Genomic DNA, 26027 nt, shown 5'->3' on the forward strand with positions numbered 1-26027 from the left:
CAGTCTGCTATTAGACTTGTCGTTCTTCAAAACCGCCTCGTTCTAGACATCATCTTGGCGGATAGGGGCGGAGCTTGTAGAGTCATCCGATCTAGTTGTTGCATTTTCATCCCAGATAATGCACCATCTGTGTACGAAGCAATAACAAGGCTCCACAAGATTGCTCATGCCATACATCAAGACCCAGGCACATGGACTTGGTCCAATTGGTTCTGGGGTGTAATATCTGCATGGGGATGGAAAGTTATGTCCTTCCTAGGAATGGCCCTACTTATGGTATTTGGTTGCTGTCTCTGTCTGCAGTGCGGTCCGGCGATTTGCGGCCTGTGTGCCACTGCCTGTATTCCCCATCCACGTAAACAAAGAGTTAAAGATGAACAAATGATTCTGTATGATGAACTATACGGTCTCATGAATATAGATGTATCCTAAAGGGTTATGTAGGGGACAAGGAGGGAATGAGGAAAATGATATTTTGCCTGACCAAAAAAATGTCCTCTACATATACCCTATGTTACATGTCATGTGCATGTCACCCATGCATATTTCCCGTAGTGGCCTGAATCACTAGGCCTCTGCAATCATGTCCTGCATTAGAAATGCCAGTCATCAAAGTCTCCCAAACATTAAGTTAGCATAAGGTCCATGTATTTGCATTGCATTGTGCACTTTTAAATAAATATGTAATGAACCCATTTTGTGGCGCAGCCCGAGCCACTCTTCTGAAATAAGGGTGTTTCATGACTCCTGACACACTGAAGCTGCAGTTACGTCCCTCTGACCTCGCATACTTCTAGCTCAGCCGAGAGAAGCCCAGCAAGAAGTCTGCCAAGACAGTATTATGAATAACAGTTATCTGAGGAAAAGTACACAGAACCCGTCCGAGGGAGATAGGCCTAGCCATTCTGTCTCCATTTAAGTAAATCACAGTGCTTGCACCCATAGAAAGCTCATGCAACGAATAAATATGCCCTCTCTGTCTTTTAGTGACGAACAACCTTTGCTTCTTTTGCTTGCTGACTCTAGATATCAGTTGTACTAGATGTGCTGGTCGCCTTGACATAAAAGATCTCTCTGCTAGGTTGAAAGTCAGCCTCCTCCCAGTTACACGTCAATTGCACGTCATGCTCAAAGTTGCACAATTAGGGCACAGTTCGAGCTGGTCATGCCAACTCCTCCTCTAAGTACCCACCCACCTATGACACCTACCTATCACACACCTATGACTCATCAAAGTACACACCCTCATGTACACCCACATGTTCTTATCTCATTTTCTGTCTTGCGCCTGCTCCTATGTACAAGGAGTAAAAAGTATATAATATAATGTTTTGTTATTAAATGTTAGAAGACTCTTCCTGAACCTCTGTGGTGATGGAACATATTCTCCCTTTGACTCGAGTTATTGGAATAAAGCCCATTTTAACTCAGATACCACGGACTCTGCTTCTCACTTGATGCATGCTAATTGTTAATGTCTAGAAATTCAGCCAGGGTAATATTTTATTTACCACACTAGACACATTGATATTGAGAGTGAATTTATACTCGTAGGAGATTTTAACGTACACAGCGACTTGAAGGAACGTGGAGATGCACACTCTCTATTGACTGATCTCTCCATGTTTGGACTCTGTGTTCCTCCAAAACAAGTAAATTGGACAGACCACTTTGTTATGGAATTCCATATTTCCCATTCTGGCAAAGTTTCCGCTCAGGTGCAAGTCCTGCCGAGTAGACGCAGGCAATGGCATAAGGTCACCCCTGAAGTTTTTCAGGAACAGTTTGTTGAGCCCTCCATTAGTCCTTCCGAGGATGTGGATATGGTTTTAGCCAACTTGAACCAAGCTATGCTTAAAGCGGTCGACTATATTGCCCCTATGAAAACGTTTAAACCTCGCCAAGCTCGGAAACAGGAAGTATGGTTTTCGGAGCATTTAAGAATACTTAAACAAGCGGCCAGAAAGTTGGAGAAGCGGTGGAGAACGACCCACTGCGAAACAGATCAGACCCATTATTGGGCAGCTCTCACCATTTATCACAAAGAAATTCGATGTGCCCGAAAAACGCATATTGAATCTCTACTCTCAGCCGCAGGTAATGCCCCCAGAATTCTATATCAAACCCTCCAATCATTTGTGAAACCGGCTGCTTGTGAAACCCCTGAAGTAGCGTCCCAACAATTGTGTAATGAAGTTGCCAACTTTTTCACCAACAAGATAAATAGGATACACAATGACATTACCAGAGTAAATTTGTCCTCCACAGGAGTAATGGCTCCACTCCTGGATGAAGAAAAAAGACCAGGACAAGTGACTCTGGACATTTTCCCCCCTATCTCTCTGGTAGAGGTAGAATGCTATCTAGGTCAGATTAAGAGTGGTAGTCCTTTAGATATCATCCCGGCCAGGATTATGCCAGTAGTAGGGAACACTCTGAACCCACAGATTCAAAGCCTGGTGAATCTTTCATTAAAGGAAGGTCAGGTCCCTGGGGAATGGAAGAAAGCACTGGTGAGGCCCATCAGGAAAAACTCTTCCACTCCCTGGACTGATATGTCTAACCTTAGGCCCATATCCCTACTGCCCTTCATGGGGAAAACTTATAGAGAAACATGTTAACAAAAGTGTATCCAATTATATCGAACAGACTAATAGGCTAGATTGCTCTCAATTTGGCTTTAGACCAAAACATGGCACCGAGTCTGCCCTGTTGTCGGTGACTGATGACCTCCTTATGTACCAGGATAAAGGATACTCCGTTATCCTGGTACTATTAGATTTGTCGGCAGCGTTCGACACGATATCTCATAAAATCTTAATTGAATGCTTGACCACAATCGGCATTGAGAGCACAGCCTTAGCCCGGTTAAAAAGTTTCATATCTAACCGCTCCCAAGCTGTTAGCATGGGCCCATTTCGGTCGGTTGAGACTAAGATCAATAAGGGGGTGCCACAGGGCTCGTGCTTGAGCCCTACTCTTTTTAATATCTATGTGGCACCCCTGGCCAGAATTCTGAGAGAATTTGGGTTCATCCCCGTCTCCTACGCGGATGATACCCAGCTCTTGTTTCCTTTTAAGAATCTCACCGACGAAGTGAGGACGGCTTTTTCTGAAGGCATGAAAGCTGTGGCTACATGGATGGCACGGAATTATCTCCAATGCAACGTAAATAAGACCGAACTCATGCTTTTTGGGGAGGCTAGAACCCTGTGGACACCAGACTGGTGGCCATACGAGCTTGGCCTAATGCCCGAGCCTAAACTAGTTGTAAAAAACCTAGGGGTACGCCTTGATCGAGCACTCTCTTTTAAACAGCATGGAAACTGGGTGGTTGGCCAATGTTTCCATGTTATTGGACTTCTACGGAAAGTTTTCCCAATATTACCGGATTCTACCAGGAAAACCTTGGTGCAGGCACTGATATTGGGCCGCCTTGATTATTGCAATGGACTGCTGTTGTCAGCTAATGAGGGTGTACTTGCAAAACTCCAGGTGGTACAAAATACTGCAGCGAGGCTAGTATTGAATGCCCCACCTAGAACCCCATCTAAACCCCTTTTAAACAAATTACATTGGATTCCTGTCCGTAAAAGGATCAATTTTAAGATATGTTGCATGATCCATAAAAGTCTACATGGATGTGGCCCTTCCTATTGGAACAATAAATTCATCCCATACAATCTTACCCGGGCCCTGAGGTCCAGCAGTCAACTTTTATTGAGAGTACCAACGGCAAAGAAGGTCAGACAAGGTGGAACTGCTTTGTCAGTTGTCGGACCCACCTGGTGGAATAGACTCCCTCTCGATCTCAGGCAATGTCCAGAACACTTAGAGTTTAGAAAAAAACGTAAAACATTTTTCTGTGCGTCCTCGGATGACCAATGAATCAAATACCAACTTGTTGCTATTGCCTCTTTCTGTTCTCTTTTTCTTTCTGTGCGCAGAGATACTCGGTTAGAGTCGATTCTAGCGCGTTATAAATCCATAAATAAATAAATAAATAAATTGTTTTGTCCCCAATATTTCATTACACTAATGTTGCTAAAGAAAACAATGGGTGGATTTGGATAGAAATACATTCTTATTAGACACATTTAGGCTTCTACTGCTTAACTGATGAGGAGGTTTGCTTTCATGGGGGCTGCTTCTTAAAACATGCTGTAAGTGCCCGAAGTACTATGCTACATAATTGTGTTGAGTTGTGCTCTATTCTTCTTTTAAATGTTGTATGATATTTGTAAATGTTTTCTTTTAACTGATTTATTTATTTAGGTTTCTTTTATGGGTAAAATTCTGCCCGAATAAAGTTTATTTGAATACATTCTTATTAAGTAAAGTCAACCTCAACCACTGTGGTACATTTTAAATCCTAAGTTTGTACTTCTTGAGACCAAACACAGTTAAAATATACTGCCTATTAGTATGAATTAAGTCATTCCTATACCTTGTAATCCTCACAATTTTTCGTAACATTTCCTATAGACTGATTTACACATGTATGATTCATTGTCTCTGTATAGTTTGTGATGTAAAGCGCTCTGGCACACTACACTGGTATGAATAGCGCTTTAAAATAAATTAAATGAATTTGCGAGAGGAGCTATGGAGTGGTTAGGGGTATTGTTGGATAGTGGTAGTGAGGGAATCTGTAGAGAAGCAGGTCAATGGGGGCAAAAAATATTGTCGCACAGGACGCTACCAATGCTAAAGCCGGCCCTGCTTGTAATATGTGTTTATATTCTTCAATAGAAGGGACTGATTTTGGAAAATTTTGTAAGGCAGGTGTAATTGTAGGAACGTGGAAATTATATAATTTAGGACAAGAATTCCATGTGTATACGTCAGAAAGCAATGCGTACATTGATGGACTGCACCTTCTTGCCTTTCACAGAGCTTTAAACTTTGGGATATTGACAAAAGACAAACTTTAGAGGCCTGTGCCAGGTACCCTGGCTGTAAATCATCCAAAGGTAGAAACAGTAGCTGACACAACACTACCAGGTGGTCTATAGCGTTAAAGTACTGAATGGAAGCCAGGCACAAAAGAAATGTCTGGAACCGGATACTACATCCCATCAATACACAGGGAAACTGTGAAAAAAGAAATTTAGGAAAGCCCGACATAAAAGCAGGGTTAATGTTTCCTCGACTGGCAGCACAAAAAGTCATTCTTCAGGAAAATAGTCATGGGAGCGAGGATTTACATGAAAGTAAGAGTGGATGAAAGAAATGCTCCGGACAAATGTGGCTTCTTACAACACAGCATATAGTATTCCACAACTAGGTTAAAGCAATGATTCCGCATATACATTACTCTATTACACTATTATCAATTTATCATCTAAGAGTTTTGCAATAACATACCTTTGAGTTACACTAGTGGACTAATACTTTCGTTGCAAGCAAAGAGCCTCACCTGCAAAGACTGTTCTGACTAGATGTACAGAAAGAAGATACCAGAGAAAGGAAGTTTAGGTAAATCAGCAGGAATACTATTTGGTTTTGATGACTGACAAACGTTCCACCAAGCCCACTTAGACAACAGTCGCCAAAACACTCGACTTTTCCATGAATTATCTTTTTCACTATTACATAACCTTGATCTAAATGTTAAGGGGAATAAGAGTAAAAAAACACACAAAGATCACAACGGTGTCAAGGGCGTATTACTTGCAATGCTGGTCAAGGACAGTACCTCTAAATAAACAGTTATTTTAAAAAAATTGCTGTGCTTTCATAAACAGGAGTGTGTTTTTTTCTGAAGCATGCCGGCCATTTTAGCTGATCACGGTCCAGTAACATATGCAGTGTAGATTATGTTGGCAGACTTTAGCACCTACAGTCGCAATTAGAGACATAATTGTAAGCTTTGTATTTAGTACAATTTAACTGACATACAACAACCCCCTCTCACGAATCTTACAGTGATCCATAAACCACGAGGGGCAATAGATTCACAAAACTTTGCAAAAGGAAAGTCGGACATTTCAATTGCAGTCTTACATAAAGCAATGCACAATGTTTACTTCACAGAAACTCTCAAATAATTCCAGCAGTACTCTTGGGAACCTGCGACCTCTCATAAGTACTCACATGCATGAACTTGTATGCATATAGAAATATAGCTAGTATACATTTCTACATGTGTAAATGTAACACATAAATGTATTTTCACTGTTTAACAACGTTTTGTTTTATCCATGGGGCAATGTTTTTCCCTGGTAGAAACCCCATGCCCCCCTACAACCTGTTTACCATTGTACCAATCCTGAAGCAAAAAACAACAACCAGCTTCAGTGACAACATTTGCTGACACAACGTTCTGCAGTACAGGATTTTATCCAATTACCATTGCTCTCCTCACTCTCAATGCCAGAAAACACCTCAATACATTTTTTGTAAATGAAAGTACAGTAAAAGAACACATTTTGGCATTGAATCTGAATTGGCCTACTGTTTGCTGACGCAAGATTATGGGCAATTCTAACTGTGTTGGCAAACATGAGTGTCAATTAGCGAGGGTTAGGAGGTCCATTCACCTTTAGACAATTCCATCTCCAGAACATTAAAAAACAATCTTCGAAATCCAACTGCCCTGGGTCTCTAGGGATAGCCACAAGCGACTGCTGCAGTAATTCTATCCTGATACAAGACAAGGGTTAACAATCAAGGTTTAACCCATTGGTCCAATTGTCCGGTTGGTTGCTGATCCTCTGCAAAGCAAGGAATGTGGAGGGACCCAAATAGTGTGGTTTGGGATACACATAAAATACCAAGTCCTGAGTGATCTACCTGTATTCGGTGCTATGCTGAGTACATGGTGTGTGGCTGCAGAGTAGGAGGCAGGGCTTAGCCTTCAAACAACAGGGGATCATAATGCCCAGGCATAGTCCCTACTCTTGCTCACCTAGGCTAGGGTCTCAGTTCCTGGGTACAGAAGGTGTCCTCCATGAGATAGTTCCAGATAAAGTGGTGAGATGATTCTTCACTGGTAAAATTCCAGGTGCAACCCTGACCTCAGGCAAACATTCTTGGCAGAAGCTTCAATGGATCAATTAGGCTTTTGTTTGAAGCTGGCAACTCACTGATCCAATCACCAAACATTGGTATAACACAAGAGAGTAATAATTTAAAGTGACAAAGCAATACCCTTTCAGGACTCTAAGCCTGAAACAGTATTGGTTTGACTTATACTGGGAGCTCTCTTGTATCTGGGCAAACCTAGGTCTCTCTGAGAAGCTCTAATGAGAGCTAAAAATATGCATCAGAGACTGCTTTTATGCATTCCAGGTTGGTTTGGATAGTATTTCAGCAATCCAAAACAGTAATATGCTGCCTGGAGTGGTAAAAGGCTTTTGGCATTGTTCAGCTCGGTACGGAGGGCACTATGCTAATCCAATGTTTAAAAACTCTACTAAAAAAACAGATGTTTGAGGTAAGGAATTTTAGAGTGTAGCGTGCTCCTTATAAAGCAGTTGATCACCACCTAAAACCTGGGACCTACCCAGAGTTCTCTACTTCATTTCTAATTTAAAGTGATCTGTATATGTTCAGTGTCTGGGGAAAGATGGACAAAGGCATAGCTATAGAGTAAATTCCAATAGGAGAACTGATTTGCGGGCTCTTCTCCAGAGCAAAGCTAGGGATTATTGCTGGGCCAGGAGTAAGATATATTTTTGAGCTTTCAGGCCAGACATGAGAGCAACTCCATCTTAAAGCGAGGGCTCTTCCTTATTCACTTCCACTGGCAGGGCATATTCGCAGGCTTCGACTTGTTCATTTGGAGTAATACTGGCTGGCTAAGCATTTTTTTTATTCCATTGCCAAGGTAGGTTGTAGAGGCAAGTGGAATAAGGGATGAATACATCTATCTTGGAAGGCACACAGCTCATTCTAAAGCGAACAGTTCAACATATGTGAGCACGCTTAATGTGCAGGATTCAGGAAATGCATTATTTGGTACTACAAGAATTTTGTAAGGTATTTTGTTAGGCACTGGCAATAGTTTACAGCAATAACACTGTACAACCAACACCCAAAACGCTTAGATGTTGCAAGGATAAGGGGCACCAAGCCACCAAACAAGCAAAACTTGTGGGGGAAATATTTGTTTTTTAATAAATGAGTGACTGTTGCAATAAACGTTTACAGGCCCCTTCCATTAAAACGTCTATGATCTACAAACAGCAACATTATTTTGTGTGTGTTGCTGAATACTAGGATAGCTCACCTTCAGTTTCAAACAGTCATCTACATACTGAAGAGGGCACTTCATTGATATTTAGAGTAAGTTTATATTTAATGCATGCAAGTATGAATTGTATTGATGTCACTAGCAATGCTTGAGTAGCTCAACAATGGAAAATAAACAACATTTTAAATATTGGTATACTGCACATCTCAGTCGTTTTATTTAGAACAAAGTATGCTGCTTTCATGTCACTCCATAGACCTGATTACGGAACAGACAGGGTTGCTCAGGTGGGGCTGTTCAAAGAGCCCTGTAGATTATATTGATGTAACCGGATTCAAGCTCTTATTTTCGACTATAATTAATTTTCAGTAAGCTGTGGCTATGCACCACTGACAAGACAGAGTCTACCCAGGGAACGAGGAGAGTCTCCATATGCCTTTATTACGGATGCATCATCTGCGGCGTATCCCAAGGATCCTCCTCCGCCCGACACTGTTCAACATTTACATGGCCCTGCTTGCACACGTCGCCCGAAAGCACAACCTCAACATAATCTCCTACACCGACGACACTCAATTGATCCTCTCCCTCACCAAGGAACCCATCACCGCCAAAGCCAACCTCCATGAAGGAATGAAAGCCATCGCCGACTGAATGAAGATCAGCCGTCTGAAGATAAACTCGGACACGACGGAGGTCCTCATCCTCGGCTCCAACCCGTCAACTTGGGATGATTCCTGGTGGCCAACTGCACTGGGGGCAGCCCCGACCCCCACCGACCACACACGCAATCTGGGAATCATCCTCGACTCAACGTTCTTAATGACCAAGCAAGTCAACGCCGTCTCCTCCTCCTGCTTTAACACCCGCCGCATGCTCCGCAAGATCTACAGATGGATCCCAACAGATACAAGAAAGACAGTCAACCAGGCCCTCATCAGCAGCAGACTCGACTACAGAAACGCCCTCTACGCGGGAGCGCCAACCGAGCTCATCAATCGACTACAACGCATCCAAAACGCCTCGGCACGACTGATCCTCGATGTACCACGACGCGGCCACATCACCCCCACCTGAGAAACCTGCACTGGCGCCCCGTCAACAAGAGGATATCCTTCAAGCTCCTCATCCACGCACACAAGGCACTCCACAAGACCGGCCCAGCCTACCTCAACAGACGGCTCTCCTTCTACACCCCCAACCGCCAGCTCCGCCGACCTCTCATTCGCCATCGTCCCGCGCATCCGAAGAACAACCACCGGTGGGAGATCCATCTCCCACCTCACTGCAAAGACATGGAACACCCTCTCACTGAGCCTACGACAGACCCAAGACCTGCTGACCTTCAGGAAGACACTAAAGATCTGGCTGTTCCATCAGTAGCGGCCCCCACCTCCCCCCCCAGCACCTTGAGACCCTCGCGGGTATGTGGTGCGCTTAACAAATGACTGATTGATTGATGCATTCTATAATTGCATCATTTAAAGAAATGTATGAAAGTATTTTTAAATTATATCTAAAGAGCAATTGGTGTCTTTGATCTGAAGGATAGACTGAAAATGGTCTGGGGTCTTTACTTCAACAGGTCTGCGTCCATGTCATTACTGCTTGAACTCTGGCAGATAGTTTAAAGAAAGATTTCTCAAGCCTCTAGTTTTTACATTTGTTATCCTTCTGGGAAGACGGGTGCAAATTAAGTTACCGTATCCAAACTGTGACATGCTCAGGATTTTGGTGCATTTCATTTGGACAAGTAGGTGTTTGGAGCATGGTAAGGTGTTTGGAACATGGCTTGATTTACACTACATTTATATATTCGAAAAGAAATAACTGAGCTGAAAGGATTTTTACATAATTTGGTGTGGTGGAGGCTGTTTGCAAGGTTGTTCAGTAAGTGAATGCTGTCACTTTGTCCAGTCTGCAACTAAGTGAATGATATGATCCAAGGTCTGGCCTGATCTCCAGTTAAATTTCCAAACTGAAATGAAGCATTGCTGAACGTCACTAGTATACAAATGGGATTGCACATGTAGAGCAAATACAGTTGATACATTTGGTTGACAGGGAGGATGCCTGAGGAATGCATGGCAGAATGATGGCACACCCAGCACTTTTAGGGACATCTACTTGAACCAATTCAGATCGGACGATTGTGATATTTTAGGGATTATTACATCTTTTCTGGAGAAAAACATTGAACTCTTTTTGACATGAAGACATTTGAACAGAATGTGAGAATCTCCAGTGTTTAAGGTGCAGCTACATTTAGGAATCGCTGTCAGAACATGTCTGGTGCTCATGGAGAAACCTGAGTTACTGGCCATAAACCATAGTGGTTGGGGCCTTTTACCATTGATATGTTGTGGCTTGACCTATCATGGCTCTGGAAACTGGGCTCTAGGCACACGCTTTCCACATTTGAGTCATAGGATAGTGAGGAGAAACAGTCACAGGCATCTCCGAGAGGTAGTGTAGAGATTGACAACTCCATCAGTTATACAACAGATACAGAAAATTCTGTCCAGCCCAATGCTTTTCTTTGCAGACAAAGAGATTTACTTTTACTACTCACCGAATCATAATACTATACAAAGGAGCATCAATAAGGCATACGTTTTCTACACAGGTGGCACAAGATTATAATCACACAGGTGCGAGCTGATGGAGGCGTGTGTGTGCAGCCTTCCTCATTCTGTAAAAGGTTCTTCACATGGCTTCTATGCATACAGAACAAAATACCCACTCAGTTTGATGGTGGAGGAGAATATTAATGTTAGGTTTGTGGTTTACCTGAAGCATCAGGCATTAGAGAATCTTGATCGTGCAAGTGGCAGCAGCACTAATGGTCCTCTTTAGGATTTGCAGCAGCGGAGTGGCCAGGTGACCTCGCCTCCTTTCCTGGTATAGGTGGAGAAATGCAGTGGCTCTTGCCAAGCAGCTACTAATGCCCAGTTGGTCCCTCTGGCCACACAACAAGGCGTACCCCTGTGTTGGTGGCCACAAGTCCTTTGACCATGGTGTTACCTTCTGGCAGCGTAAGTTAGTCAACACCTACCACTGGTTTGCAACATCGCTGTCACACCGATGGCCACTCTCTCAGGCTGCCGGCTGTTCAGGCATATGAAGTCCAAACATCCGGAAAATGTATGGAAATCCCAGGAGACCCATTCATATACTTGTGTGGGTGCCAGTTACAGTTTTCTTGATTCAGTCGGCTCTGCTGGGCTATACTATGCTTATACACAATGGCTGGGCTTCTCTTCCTCAGGAAGTCATCTTCTTCAAGAGTGGGGCACTCCTTCCCCAATCTCAGCAGCCGGGAAGGCTGCCAGGCACCAGGGACACCCACAGCTCCTCCACCAAGATGGCACAGACTTAAGGTGATGTACCCGCACCTTTGGGAGACTAGCTGTGAAAAGCACTTAGATTTGGGGGTCTCTAGTTGACATAGGTAGGTACCTGTGACAAATAGGGACCCTTGCCTCTAGTCAGGGTAAGGGGGCACACTCAGAAAATAGCCCCTGCTCACCCCCTTGGTAGCTTGGCACGAGCAGACAGACTTATCTCAGAGGCAGTGTGTAAAGCATTTGTAAACACATACAGTAATCAAGTGACAACACTACAGATGGATACCACACAAGTTGTATATTAAAAATAAGTATTCTTTATATAGATTTAACACAGGACCACAAACGACAAAAATCCACAATATTGAACTTAAAATGGTAGAATTACCTTAGTTCTCTTTAGATTTTAAAATGCAACACTGAGTCAATGTACCTTGAGATGCGTAACGCTTCTACAACTAAAGTGTTGCAGGGATGGTGATGCGGTAGTTCCTCACACGCAAAGATGGTGATGCGTTGAAGATCCGGTACAAAGAAACATAGATGGTGTCTTCTTCATGATGCGGCACTCTCCTCCCGTGTTGCGAGATGTCTCGACTCAATGCGACAGCTGCAGCGGCGACACCCTTGTTCAGTGTGGCGACACTCTTCTCCGACGATGCGAGACGCTTCCACTTGATGTGACCGCTGCAGCGGCGACACCCTTTTTCAGTGATGCGACGACAGTGGCACGCTTCTCTGTGGATGCGAGACACTTCTGCGGTGCAATGCGACAGTGGCAACACCCTTGCTCAGTGATGCGACGGCAGCGGCTGCGATGGTGACACGTTTCTTTGATGTTGCGAGACGTTTCCTGTGATGCGGTGCAATGAGACAGCTACAGCGGCGACATCTCCATGATGCGACGGCAGCGGCTGCGACAGCGACATGCTTCTTCTCCGTGAGTCGCTCTTCCAGCTCCTTGCGACACACAGTCCCTCAGAAGGCCCAAAACTGCTGCAGGCACTTCCAAAGAACTCTTGGGGAGCTGGTGGTTGAAGTCTGTTGTCCCTAAGACTTCAGAAGGAGGCAAGCTCTTCTCTCAAGCCTTTGGAGATCTTTCACAAGTTGAATAAAGCACACAAAGTTCCTTTCTCCTTCCTTTGGCAGTCAGGCAACCACTGCAGGCCAATCCTCCAAGCAGCACTTCAGCTTAGGGATAGTCTCTTCTCAGTCTCTCTGGTTCTACTCCTCAGCAAAGGTTTCTTCTTGTTTCCCAAAGTGATCTAAAGTTCCTGGGTTTGGATCCCAATATTTATACTACTTTTCTCTTTATTCTCTAAAGGCAGAGAGGCCTTTGCCTAGTCCAAATCAGTTCTGGTCAGTCCTGGAGTACTCTGTTGACATGACTCCTTCTTTCCTTTCACAGTGCAGGGCAGAGACATCAGACGCACCACAGGAGGTGGAGCCAGCATTATGGAGGGAGGGCACAGTCCTATTCAGGTCCCAGGTGCAACTCCTCTCTCCCATCTAGATGCAGATCTCTCTATTCAGACAAGGAATACACAACCTAGGAGAGGCAGGCTTGGATAGTTAGACACCAAAATACCTACTTTCTCAAAGTGGTATTTTCAAACACAGAATGATACAACCAACTTCACAAAAATATCTATTTATCATTCAGGCATACTAAACTCTAATTTTTACCTAGTTCCCTGAGTCAGTTAGGATTATAAAATGTAATAATCTAACTGCCCATTCTGGCCTATGGGGAATCGGTAACCTTGCAATAGTGAAAAACGAAAATGGCTGTAATTCACTATTAGGACATGCCACACACATCAGGGCTTGTCCAACCTTATACTTACATTGCACCCTGCCCTTGGGCCTACCATAGGGATGTCTGATATGAAGAAAAGGGAAGGTTTGGGGACTGACAAGTGGGTGCACGTGCCCAGTCAACATGGCAGTACCAGACTGCACACAGGCTTTGCAATGGCACACCTGAGACACACTTTTACAGGCTGCTTCTGTGGGTGGCACAACTAGTGCTGCAAGCCCACTAGCAGCATTTGGTTTTACAAGCCCTGGGCACACTCCGTGCACAGTACTAGGGTCTGACAAGTAAACCAAATCAGCCAATCATGGAATCACTAATCCATACATCAATTTACAATAGGGAGAGCATATGTACTTTAGCCCTGATCAGCAGTGGTAAAGTGCCCAGAGTCATAAAACAGCCAACAACAGGTCAGAAAAAATAGAGGAAGAAGGCAAAAAGTTCAGGAATGACCCTGCAAAAAAGGGCCAAGTCCAACAAGCACCATCTCTGGACCTCAGCTGTTCTTTCAGTACTATGAGGTCATGGAGAACTGGAATCAAGTGGAATAGGTTAGGTCCCTCTTAGTAGTTGTTTTCCAGATTTGGGATGTTAATCCCATTTTCAGTTATCTGCAACCAGTCTTAAGTGGTTACCTTTCAAAAGTACCTTCTCCTTCTGGAATGAAGACTGTGTTTGTTGAAGATGATGGCTCTTGCACCTGGTAGTAAAATGCGGTCTCCAAACTGGAACACCCAAAACATAAGCACAATGAACAGTGAATACTCTGCACTTGGCTGTCATCAGCTTTTTGGAGCAGCTATATGAGGAGAGACAAAGGGGCAGGCCGTGTCCGAAGATTCCTTCTTTCTTCACAACAAATGAGAGCCTGCCTTTTGCTTATCCACAGTGCTCAGTAAGGGATGAACGATAGGCCCTTGTTAACAAAGGCCACTGCTACATGTGTGAAGCAGCCCTGCCTCTCGTCTTCCACTCTTCGGTGTATGAGGCTACATACACCCTTCTATTCTGGAATGCAAAAAATTCACTATCTGGGTAGGCTGTACCACAACCCCCATCTTGTTCTACGTTTTACCAGGGCATCCAAAATGGAGCCTACCATACTCTATGAATGATACACTCACACTAAGTATTGAGTCCGAATAGCAGTAACAATATATACAGCAGGCACGACACACATGGCGCAGTAAGTGCAGGGTGTGGGTATAATAATCAACTTGCCTCGGGAGGGCCTGTATTCACACCACTTATACCTAAAGGAGAATATGATCCATTTGTATTATCAATCAGAGCAATGGTACTCTGTCACTGAACTTAAAGCATATGTCTCAGGACACGGACGATAGTCCCATGTTGACTAGAGAGTGTGTTTGGTGCACCCGTATCACCAAAACTGCCTAGTTGCTTCCCATAGGAGTATTTTGTTCTGACAGTAATGATTGGAAATGAGAGGACAGGTCATTGGCACCTTGTGACTAGTTTAAGGTTTCTTTAAGGTACAGGTAATGATTGGATGTTGCATAAGGCAGAGACCCATACCCCGGAAGAGACATGTTTAAAAGCATTGTAACGTCAGAAGAAAACAAGCTACTTACCTGTAACTACGGTTATCCAGTATTGGTATCTTTCATAGATTCACATGCCTGAATCATTCCCCGTCGCCGAGGCCGGAGTCCCACAGTAATAATATATACAAAAGCAGTGCCTTCGAATTTTTTTTGTAGTAGGATGACAAGACTATAGGCCCCAAAAAGGCCCAAAACTTAGCATCCTATCTACCTCATTATATGAAAAGAACTAAAAGCAGTTCCAACCAATCAGCTGTCGGCACCCTCTAGAACCTTACCAGCAAGGGCAATTCTCTTCAGATTTTCCCAGCACAAGTGAGAAGTATGTATACCTAATAAAGAACTGCTCTGCCGGGGAGGAGGGTGGGTGCATGTGGATCTATGAAAGATACCAATACTGGATAACCATATTTACAGGTAAGTAACTTGTTTTCTTATCCAGTATTGGGGTATCTTTCATAGATTCACATGCCTGAATCAGAATAGCAAGCAGTAAAACCATATCTGTTGTTTGCGGAAGGTGGGAGACAAAGCGTAATTCTACATATCCCCCACTCAACCGGAAGGTTATAGAGCACAAAAAATGTAAATATACATATATGCAGAAACCTTCTGAAAGAAAATAATTATATTCAGATAACATAGTTCATATTAAAGACAGCATTTGACAAGCAAAACATTACAGTATATCATGCATACTCTTATGTCATGAATATAATGTGATAGACCTTTTAAAAGTCTAACCTTAATGAAGAAGATGCAGCAGCACCGCTTGTCCCACTGCTGTATCATCCTGTGATGCCGACTGCAAGCAGTAATTCTTTGTAAATGTATGGACACTCTTCCATGTAGCAGCTCAGCAAATGTCCTCCAGCGTGACCCTAGCAAATAAGGCTGTCGACGCCAACATCATCCTGGTGGAATGTGCTTTAACCTTTCTGACTAAAGGTTTGTTAGCTTTTTCGTGACAGAATTGTATTACTGAGGCTAACCATCTGGCTATCGTTGCTTTCGTCATGGCTTGTCCCAGCGTGACCTGACCATATGCAATAAATAACTGGTTAGATTTTCTTATGTCTTTAGTTTTTTGAAGATAGAACTTTAGACATCGTTTCACATCAAGAGAGTGCAGGGCCTTTTCTGCCGGTGTGACAGGATCCGGGAAAAAAGTCTTTAACTTTACCGGCTGGTTTATATGAAATTGAGATGGTACTTTAGGAATGAACTTTGGATTGGTTCTCAGGGTGACATAGTCCTTAGAGAAATGAAGGAAAGGCTCTGAAATCGTGAAAGCTTGAATCTCACTAACTCTCCGGGCTGAAGTGAGAGCTAGTAAAATAGTCACTTTCCAGGTTAAAAACTTTAGTTCAGCCTTGTGAATAGGTCCGAAGGGCCTCCTCATTAACTGGGACAAAACGATATTGAGATCCCATTCAGGAGGTGGAGGTCGGATTGGAGGAAAAGCCCGAAACAATCCTTTGAGAAATTGCTTTATCAATGAGGAAGAGCATAGTGATGGCTTGTTTGAACTTTTTCTGAATCTGGATATAGCGGCCAGATGTACTTTGATAGAAGAGAATACTAGACCTGCTTTGGCTAGCGATAGCAAGTAAGGAAGAATATCCTTAGGTGGAGCCTGGAGAAGATGAATATTATTTGCTTCACACCAATAACAGAATCGTCTCCATTTAAAACGGTACGTTCTGATAGTACTCTGAGCACGGGCTTGAGACAGAATTTCTCTACAGTCTGCAGAAATCTTGAGATCCTTAAACTCTAAGAAGTCAGGAGCCAGGCGTGCAAGTGAAGCGATTGTGGATCCGGGTGTAAAATCTGACCTCATTCCCTTGTCAACATTGAAATTGTCGGTTTGAGACGAATTGGGGGCTGATGAGATAGCAGGAGCAGTTCTTGGAACCAGTACTGCCTTGGCCAGCGAGGAGCAATGAGGAGAAGAGTGCAATGTTCCCTCTTCATCTTTTGTAGTATCCTCGGTATTAAAGGAATCAGGGGAATAGCGTATGCATAGATTCCTGACCATCTCATGGACAGGGCATTTCCTCTTGACCCCCGTTGAGGAAATCTGCTGGCGTAGTAAAGGCATGTGCTGTTCTGTAGCGTCGCAAACAGATCTAGAGTTGGCGTGCCCCATCTCCGAAAGGTCCTGTTCACCTGATCCTGTTCCAGTTCCCATTCGTGGCAACCTGTGAGAGATCTGCTGAGGTTGTCGGCTAGAGAGTTTTGAACCCCTTTTACATGCTCCGCTCTGAGGGATATGCCGTGTGTATAACCCACTCCCACATCTCTTGAGCCTCCTGCGAGAGGGAGAGAGATCTCGTCTCCCCTTGCTTGTTGATGTAAAACATGCTGGTGGTATTGTCCGTACGCACCAGCACTGAGGAATTTGCAATTCTCGTCAGGAAAGCCTGCAGAGACAGGAAAATGGCTCTTAACTCTAGACTGTTGATGTATCTCTGCCGATATTGGTGAGACCATCGCCCTTGAATTTGGAGGTCCTGGAGATGACCTCCCCATCCTTCCATAGATGCGTCTGTGGTCAGGATGAACTCCGGAAGGGTCTGGAGAAACGTGAGGCCCGGTGACAGACTGTTTTCTTTTGACCACCATTGAAGAGCTTGCCTCATTCTGGATGTCACCTTTATGTGATCGTCGAAAGACCCTCCTATTTGTTGCCATTGTCGGTGCAATTCTTCTTGCAGCAGCCTCATTCTGAGTCTTGCCAATGGGACTAGACTGATCGCTGAAGAGCACATCCCTAGAAGAGACGCATATGTTCGGACAGAAAGGGACTTTTTTGTTGAGATTAGTCTTGCTAGTTTTTGAAGTTTGTTCTGCCGTTCCTGAGACAAGAACGCCTTGCACTGTTGGGTGTCCAATGAAGCTCCCAGAAAGGTTAACACTTGAAGGGGTTGCAGTTGTGATTTCTTTGCATTAAGAGTGAGCCCTAGATTTGAGAATAGACGGAGGGAGCTTTTGACCGCTTGTCTTGTAGCCTGTTTTGATGGTCCTTTGAGCAGCCAGTCGTCGAGGTATGGGAAGACTTGTATTCCCTGCGACCTCAGTGCTGCAGAAACTGGAGCTAAACATTTTGAAAATATTCTTGGTGCCGATTTCAGCCCGAATGGGAGCACCTTGAATTGAAAGTGGACGCCAGCCACTGTGAACCGCAGGTCTTTGCGATGTTTGGGTTGTATAGGGATATGGAAGTAAGCGTCTTCCAAGTCCAGAGAAGCCATAAAATCCCCTTCGTTGAGACAATTGAGCACATCTGCCAACGTCACCTAGCGAAAACTTTTGTTTCTTCAAGAATTTGTTGAGTTTCCGCAAATCCAAAATCGGGCGCCACTCTCCCGACTTCTTCTTTATGAGGAAGAAGCAAGAGTAGAATCCTTTTCCTTTTTGCAAGATGGGAACCTTCTCTATCGCATTCTTGCGAAACATGTTTAAGGCTTCTTTGAATAGTAAGTGAAGACGAGGGGGAGGGGGACCCTGGGCGGGGTTGTAGGCGGTTTCTTTAAGAACTCCAGAGTGTGTCCTTTTTCCACTAGGTCGAGGACCCACTGATCCAATGTAATGTTCCGCCATTGTTGGTAAAAGGCGGAGAGCTTTGCGCATACAGGGAGGGGAGGATGTTGGACTGGCGTCCGGCATAGCTCATTGACGTTTGTTGGAATCTCATCCCTGATTATTTGATCTCTGTCTTCCTCCCTGACGAGAGAAATTGCTGGAGGTAGATTGCATGTATGAAGACTGGTAATACGGCTGTTTATACTGAGATTGGTATTGCCTGTTCTGTTGGTTGTGGTAATTTCCCCTAGAAGAAACACCATGACCCCATGCTCCTCTAAAAGAGCCTCTCTTATATTTCAGGGTACCAAGTGATTTTGCGGTGTCGGTATCCGTCTTGATGGTATGTAAGGAGTCATCTATGTGCTTACCGAAGAGTGAATCCCCGTCGTAGGCCATATCAAGGATGTTTGTTTGCACTTCCGGTCTGAAGGAGGTTGCTCTGAGCCAGCCCTGTCGTCTGAGGACCACAGCACCTGCTAACTGTCTAAAGTTAGTGTTTGCGATGTCTAGGGCGCAGTCTATTATTTCTGATGCCGCCCGCTCTCCTTCCAGCACTATTTTACGTGCTTCCTGCTGACGATCTTCCGGTATCAAATCTATGAATTCCGACAGATCCGGCCACATCTGTCCGTCATAGCGGACAAGGATTGCCAGGGAATTCGCTGCTTTAATGGGAGCTGCAGCATTCGTGGAGAACTTTTTTCCTATAAGGTCCAATCTCCTGCCCTCTTTGTCCAGTGGTGTTGAGATTGGAGTGGATGGATTTTTGGACCTCTGTTGGGCAGCTTGAGTAATTACAGAGTCCGGACGTGGATGGCCTACCAGACAAGATGGAGTTTCTGGCGGTGCTCTATACTTTTTCTCAATACGAGGAAGGACTGCAGGGATAGAAGCGGGCGTCTTCATAATCTTAAGACCTTTCTTCCAAATGAAATCTATAATGGGTATAGCCCTGGTGATCTTCCTATACCCCTCTTTGAAGTCGTGTAAAAAGCAGTCCGACTGCTCAATAGTAACTGGCAGTTCAAATCTTGTAGCAGCCCTTTGCATGATATTGTGAAAGCCGTCAATGTCCTCCGGTGGAGAATCAGAGGGTTGCGGCAAAGGTGGTGAAGTCATGGGGATTATGTATTCATCCCACAGGTGTGTTGTCATTAGGCAGCTCGCCTTCCTCTCTTCCATCTTCATCCGAAGAGTAAGTATCCTGATCCTCTTGTGGTGTGGGGTCCACAGTGTCATGGCGACACTGGAGCCTGCGGTGTTGGAGAAATGGGTACGTCTGCTGGTACCGAAGGCACAGCTGGCGTGGACGGTGTAGGTGGGAACCTTTGGCGATAGTCTGCCAACATGGCCTGTAAGTCCTGAACGAAAGAAGGAGGGAGATGACTTGTTTCCTCCGAACGTGGAGCTCTGTATGGTTGTCTATAGAAAGGTGTAGACAAATTCTCCTGATAGAAATGCTCTTGCATATCCTCTTCTTCATCCTCTTCCTGACATTTTATTCGTAATTCTGATGGATGGCGTGCAATTCCAAAGGGACCTTCTTCGTCTCCATCATCCTCATCCGATTTCTCCTCCTCCACATATGTTTCCAAAATGTGCGATGGTAGTAGCGGGGAAATATTAGAGTAGTCCTGCCTATGATAGGTCTTCAACTGAAAGTGAGTGTATGCCACAGGTGAGGCATGAGACACTTGCGGTAGAGTAGGCCAGGCTCTTGCAGGTGGCTTCTTGGTAATAACTGGACTCTTCATTGATTTAGGCGTCTTGATAAGATGCGCTGGAGGCGGCTGGCTCATTGACGGAATTGCCATAGACAAGCTCGTCGTCGACGGACTCGTCGTTGAGGGGATAGTCGTCGTCGGTGGTGGTACTGTCGACGGGACCGCCGTAGACGGGCTGTCGTCGATGGATTAGTCGTCGACGGGGCTGTTGTCGACGGGGCTGTCGTCGACGGGTCGGTCGTCGACGGGACGATCGTCGACGAGGCTGTCGTCGACGGGCTCCTCTTTGATGATTCAGTCGTCGACGGGCTCTTCGTCGACGAGATATTCGTTGTCGACGGGCTTTTCGTCGACGATGACTTCGACGGGGCTTTCGTCGACGATGACTTCATCGATGATGGTATCTTCGTTGATGGAATAGTCGTCGACGATGATTTTGAGGAAATCTAAGAAATTTCCTTAGCCCCAGAAGATTTCTTTGAGGAAACCTTGGCTGACACAATAGGTGAGGTGATAGAAGAAGTAGACACCGTAGCAGAAGAGCTTGAGGTGGTAGAAGTCACAGATACTGTGTGAGAAGACACCAGAGAAACAGTTTTTGCCTGGGCTTTACTCACAGTTATAGATGAAGATCCTGAGGGCGGAGAAGATGGAGATCCAAGAGGAGGAGACGATGACCTCCTTGTGGATTCTGAAGCTCTATGAGAGGATTTGTGATGTTTTTTCCTCTCAGGAGAAGAGCTATCTCTGGATCTGGCTCTTTTGCTGGAAGTAGAAGCTCAGTCATCATCTGTAGAAGATGATTTGAGCCATAGAAGAACCCTGGCCTCCCTGTCCCTGATGGTCTTGGCAGGGAAGGTGCGGCAAATCCTGCAATCCTTCACAATGTGAGTGGGATGCAGGCAGTAGATGCAGTCTTTGTGCTGATCATCTACATGGACCCTCTTTTTATCACAGGTCCCGCAGGCCTTGAAAAGGGCTTTCTTCTCAGACATTCTGAAGAGAAAAGTAGAAAACTGAGTAGGCACTCAGGGAGACTCCCTTCCACACAACGTGCGGTGAAAATCTGAGGAGAATTGCCTCTGCTGGGAAGGTTCTAGAGGGTGCTGACAGCTGATTGGTTGGAACTGCTTTCAGTTCTTTTCATATAATGAGGTAGATAGGCTGCTAAGTTTTGGGCCTTTTGGTTCCTATAGTCTTGTCAGCCTACTACAAAAAAAATTCTAAGGCACTGCTTTTGTATATATTATTACCGTGGGACTCCCGCCTCGGCGACGGGGAATGATTCAGGCATGTGAATCTATGAAAGATACCCCAATACTGGATAAGCGAAGTAAACATTCGCTTCAGAAATACAGCTCCAATTACCCTTCACTCCAGGTAGCCATTAACGGGTTTCATACATATCACGTGCCCTGTCAATGTACATAGCTGTTTCAGTCCTAAGTATGAGACGTGCATTAAAATCTTACCCACAAATGAAAAATGTAGTACTCTGCACAGTATTCCTCCCAAGGCAGTTATTTAAAATCGGTTAACGGTTCTTTCAACACCTTCGAACTAACCAGAGTGCTAGCTCTACAAAGATCCTGTAGCCCTACATACCATGTATTTCAGGCTCCACACTCTTACTACACAAGATTTTATAATTTATCAGATACTAACCAATACATGTACCCAGTGGTTTGGCGTTAAAATAAGACTGATTAGCATGCCTTACCCGGAATCCTCTGTGTAGTCGATCCTTCATGATTCCAATAAATTCCTTATAACTCAACTGATCATCTCTGTCAACATCAAATATCTTGAAAACTGTGTTTACCAAATGATGTGAAAGCTTTAGACCCGTTGCTACGTAGACAGCACGTTTGAACTCATCTAGGTAAACAATCAAATACATAATAATGTTATATAATGATTACATGACTGCAGATAATGTATTTATGCAAATACTCTGAAATGTATGGAAACCTCTCTTGTAGGTTTTTGTATTTGTCTATTCCAGTTTGAAATATCTGGCAAACACTAAAATCATGAAAAGATAGAAAAAAAATTCTCAACCAGACACAGAACAAGAGATATAAGGCAAAATAAAGCTCATGTCAATCCGATAAGCACATCACAGTGTCTAACAATTGCTGCAGTAGTTAAAATTAGGAAAACTGAATATTAATACACAAACTTTAAGCAGATACCAGACTTACGGAATATAGCAATATGGTAGTGAACATTCTCCCCCACTTTGTAACTTTTTTTAATTGAGGAGCATTGTGCAATTTACAACACCTATGTCATCATATACTGCTTCCCCCCACCATTCCTATTTTATTGTACCCTCTTATACTTTCTCTTAATCCCTCTTCTCTAACAATTACATCTCTATGACATACACATACTCCTTAACCCCTCTTCCTTTTGATCCTTCTTATTGCTCAGCCCCAATTCTTTCTTGTCTTCTACCTTCCTCTCTTAGCACTCACATTGCTCCCCTCACTTTCTTCCTTCAATTCCTACCCTGTGCAATCCTTTGTCTCTTTCCTCTCATCCTTGCTCTTACTTCTTCCTTACTCCACAGTTTTCTTATTGCCATTCCTTCTTCTCTCTCTTACCACTTAATAATACTATACAAAATTGTCTCCTCTTTCTTCCTTCTTACTATTCCGGTCTCCTTTCTCACTTGTTCTCTTCTTCGTCTTCACTGTTACGGGCAAAACCAAATATCGACAGTGGCCCTGACACTTGTACTTCAGTGAGCAAGGATGACATTGGAGACCATGTTTGGTCAGTGCGTTCCAAACAGGCTGGAAATTGGGATATTGGATGGCCTACAATAAAGTGGAGGACCTTTCTGAAAAGGTGTTGGAAATGTCACCATATCTGAAAGGCTGCCACTCACCCAATCTTATTTGCCTTAACATTCCTCACCAGTCCAGGACAGGATGTTGCAGGATATGTTGTGGAAGAGTTGGGACTATGCAACTATGGTATGAATTGGGCGCCTGCGATGGGGATTCAGAAGTTTCACGTGCAAATGACAGGAAAGGAAGATTACATTAATTCAGAGTAGGGAAAATACATTTCTGATTGAATTTGGGAGGCACATATGTCAATGCACACTAGCAGGTACTCATAATTTGATGGCAAAGGTCTTAAAGTCAGTTTTTAATCTCGAATGAATGCATAAAAATAAACAGCCTTACCATGAATGAAACTTAGCAGGCAGTCAATTAGCTAGGAAGTTAATTAAGGGATATGAAGCAAAAACATTTCATCTAGATTTTTGCATAGAGATGTCACTCCACAAACTATCTGAGGGGTTGATGGATGGTGTGGGTAGGGCATGAGTTATGGATAGGGTTGTCACCTTCCCTGGTAAAAAGTTCCCGCCTACACTGACAACTCTACCACCACACCTCTATTCTGCCCTGTTGAACTAATAATATACAATAAAAAAAGATCTGTGCCTGGATAGCACAATCCTTACAGGCAGCACAAACACCCTTCTATTCTTTAGGTGCAGCAATAGCCACTCCTCCTCCCTCTGGGTCAAGATGCCTGGCCCGGCCTTAACCTGGCTGCAACAGGAATGCATACTACGTTATTATGATTGTATTTTTTCCATTGCGCTGCTTCCAAGCAGTGGGGTGGAGCGCTCTGCCTTAGCGGAGGAGCCACCACTGTGATTGAGGTGCATTCGGGTTCCAGGCAGCGGCGGCTCCTCCTTTAAGGCAGAGGAGTGTCACCCCACTGTTTGGAAGCAGTGCAATTGAAAAAATAAAATGATAACGGAGTTTGCAGTCCCATTGTCGCCAGGTTAGCGCCGGGCACCTTGACCCAGAGGAAGGAGGAGTGGCTATTGCTGCACCTAAAGCGCACATGACCGTTTAGACGGCCGTCTCCGGCTGGCCAAACCGTCATGAGACTTTGCTGGTTCCCACCCACACACACACGCTCGCAAACACACGAACCAGCAGCAGCCATCAGAAGTCACAAACGCAGTCTGACAGATGTCTACTCTCCGATCTAATGAGTGGTAAGCCGGAGAAGCCGTTAATATCACAATACAACTTTCTGAAAAAATTTGTCTGACAAGGTGAATATTAATAATTCAAGGATCCTACCTATTTGTTCATAGGCACTCGAAGTAGGGCGCGGGGTGTGGTGTTGTAGCACCCCCAAATTACCATGCTGAAGTTCAGAAGCTGAATAAGCAATGAAGACTCTTTTAAAAGTTGTGTTGATCTTGTCACATTTGCTGAGACAGAGGTTAAATGTCAAGTTATGTCTTCTGATTGCTTATTCTTTTAACATAGAGTTTGTAGTTACATTTTCTTTCTCTGACTGAGAAAGATTTGTAAATTGAATTATGTGCCAATTTCGCTGGCGTACAGGGAGTATGAAAGTAAAGGCTGTAGGATGTCTATTTTTTCTAAGACACAACAAAATACAGGGGCAGGGCTCTTCTGTTAAGGTGGAGGAGCGTGGCCTCACTAAAAAAAATGCCCCCAAAGATAGAAACATAAAATGGTAATAAAGTGCATTTATCACCATTTTATTTTTCAAAACCCAACCCGAGCCGAGCATCAGGACGGGTCTTTCTGATTTCTGCTAATGCCAGACAGGCAGCAGCAGAAAGCAGTGGTAGGCAGGACACTTAGGTTTAAAGTGTGCATGTCCTTTTGAATGGCCATCTTGAGACGGACAGCCAGACATGCAGAGTTTAAACCTCTCTATCCCAGTTGTCTTAAGACAGCTTAGTTAGAGACAGCATAGGGCTCCAGTGCCATTGGGAGCGGCAAGAGAGGCTGCTCCCTCCAATCCTGGAGCTGCTTTCATGTAGCAGGAGAGCAGTGCCAGGATTGGTTATTGCAGTTTCCTGGAGCCTGCTTGCCTGCCTGGAGAGAAGACCCGAGCGAGGAGGAGGAGGACGTCGCACCAGGAAGAAGGTAAGTGGAATGATTTTTTTTTGTCCACCTACCCCACCACCCTCCTTACATGCCAGCTGCCACTGTTTAAATACCTGTAAATTGTAAATGAACTGTACAAATATTTAAAAATATATCAGTTAGGAAAGCAAAAATGAAGCACACTTTTTTGGCAATTCCTTAGTGTGATGGAAACATAGATTTTAGTTCAATAGAGGCATTAAAGAGATTTATGACAATACAGATACCAATAACAAATATTCACAAACCCTACACATTATCATATTTACCCCATATAGGTTTATATGTAAAAATGCATGTATGTGCAAATGTAGTGGTCATTTGAATGAAAATGTGCTGCCTGTATATGATTTTGTGCTACCACACCATGCTTTACTAGTATATTTGTGACGTTGTGCTCCAAAATGCACTATTGGCTACATACCACTTTCCTGATGAATGTGCGTGGCTTATTTGCTACACTTGTTCTTTGTGTAACACTTGGATTTTTCACAATCCTATGACTTCAATGATGTAACATTGATGGCAGCACCCCCACTTTGGAAATCATTCATGCACCACGTATTGTGTTTTTAAGTAAACCATTAACAAAGACACCCGACATAGATCTAGAAGGTGAGGATGCAGAAAGAACAGGTGGTCTCTGGGGGCAACAAAGGCTGGCCAGGACATGTATTTCCAGGAAATAATTATTACTGGCACCAGCGTCAGTTGTGCTTGTAAGATACTGTTGAGGTGGTAACCATAGCTTGGGGCATGGGCCATCTGTGTAGTCTGTGCTGACTGGAAAATTAAGAACAGACCTGCAAGCAGAGGTGTAGTTAACTAGTGATGT

General features: G+C 44.1%; 1 protein-coding gene across 7 annotated transcripts in view; it reads right to left on the minus strand.

The window, feature by feature from the left end:
- MICU3 (mitochondrial calcium uptake 3) overlaps positions 1 to 26027 on the minus strand; it is a 599595-nt gene that overhangs the window by 94029 nt on the left and 479539 nt on the right. For all 7 annotated transcript variants that reach the window (XM_078678146.1, XM_078678142.1, XM_078678145.1 and 4 more), the window contains one exon: positions 21967 to 22124. In XM_078678146.1, the coding sequence (XP_078534272.1) occupies positions 21967 to 22124 (158 nt within the window). The remainder of the gene's footprint in view (positions 1 to 21966; positions 22125 to 26027) is intronic.

This window comes from Lissotriton helveticus, chromosome 2_2, assembly GCF_964261635.1.
Source record: "Lissotriton helveticus chromosome 2_2, aLisHel1.1, whole genome shotgun sequence".
NCBI lineage: Eukaryota > Metazoa > Chordata > Amphibia > Caudata > Salamandridae > Lissotriton > Lissotriton helveticus.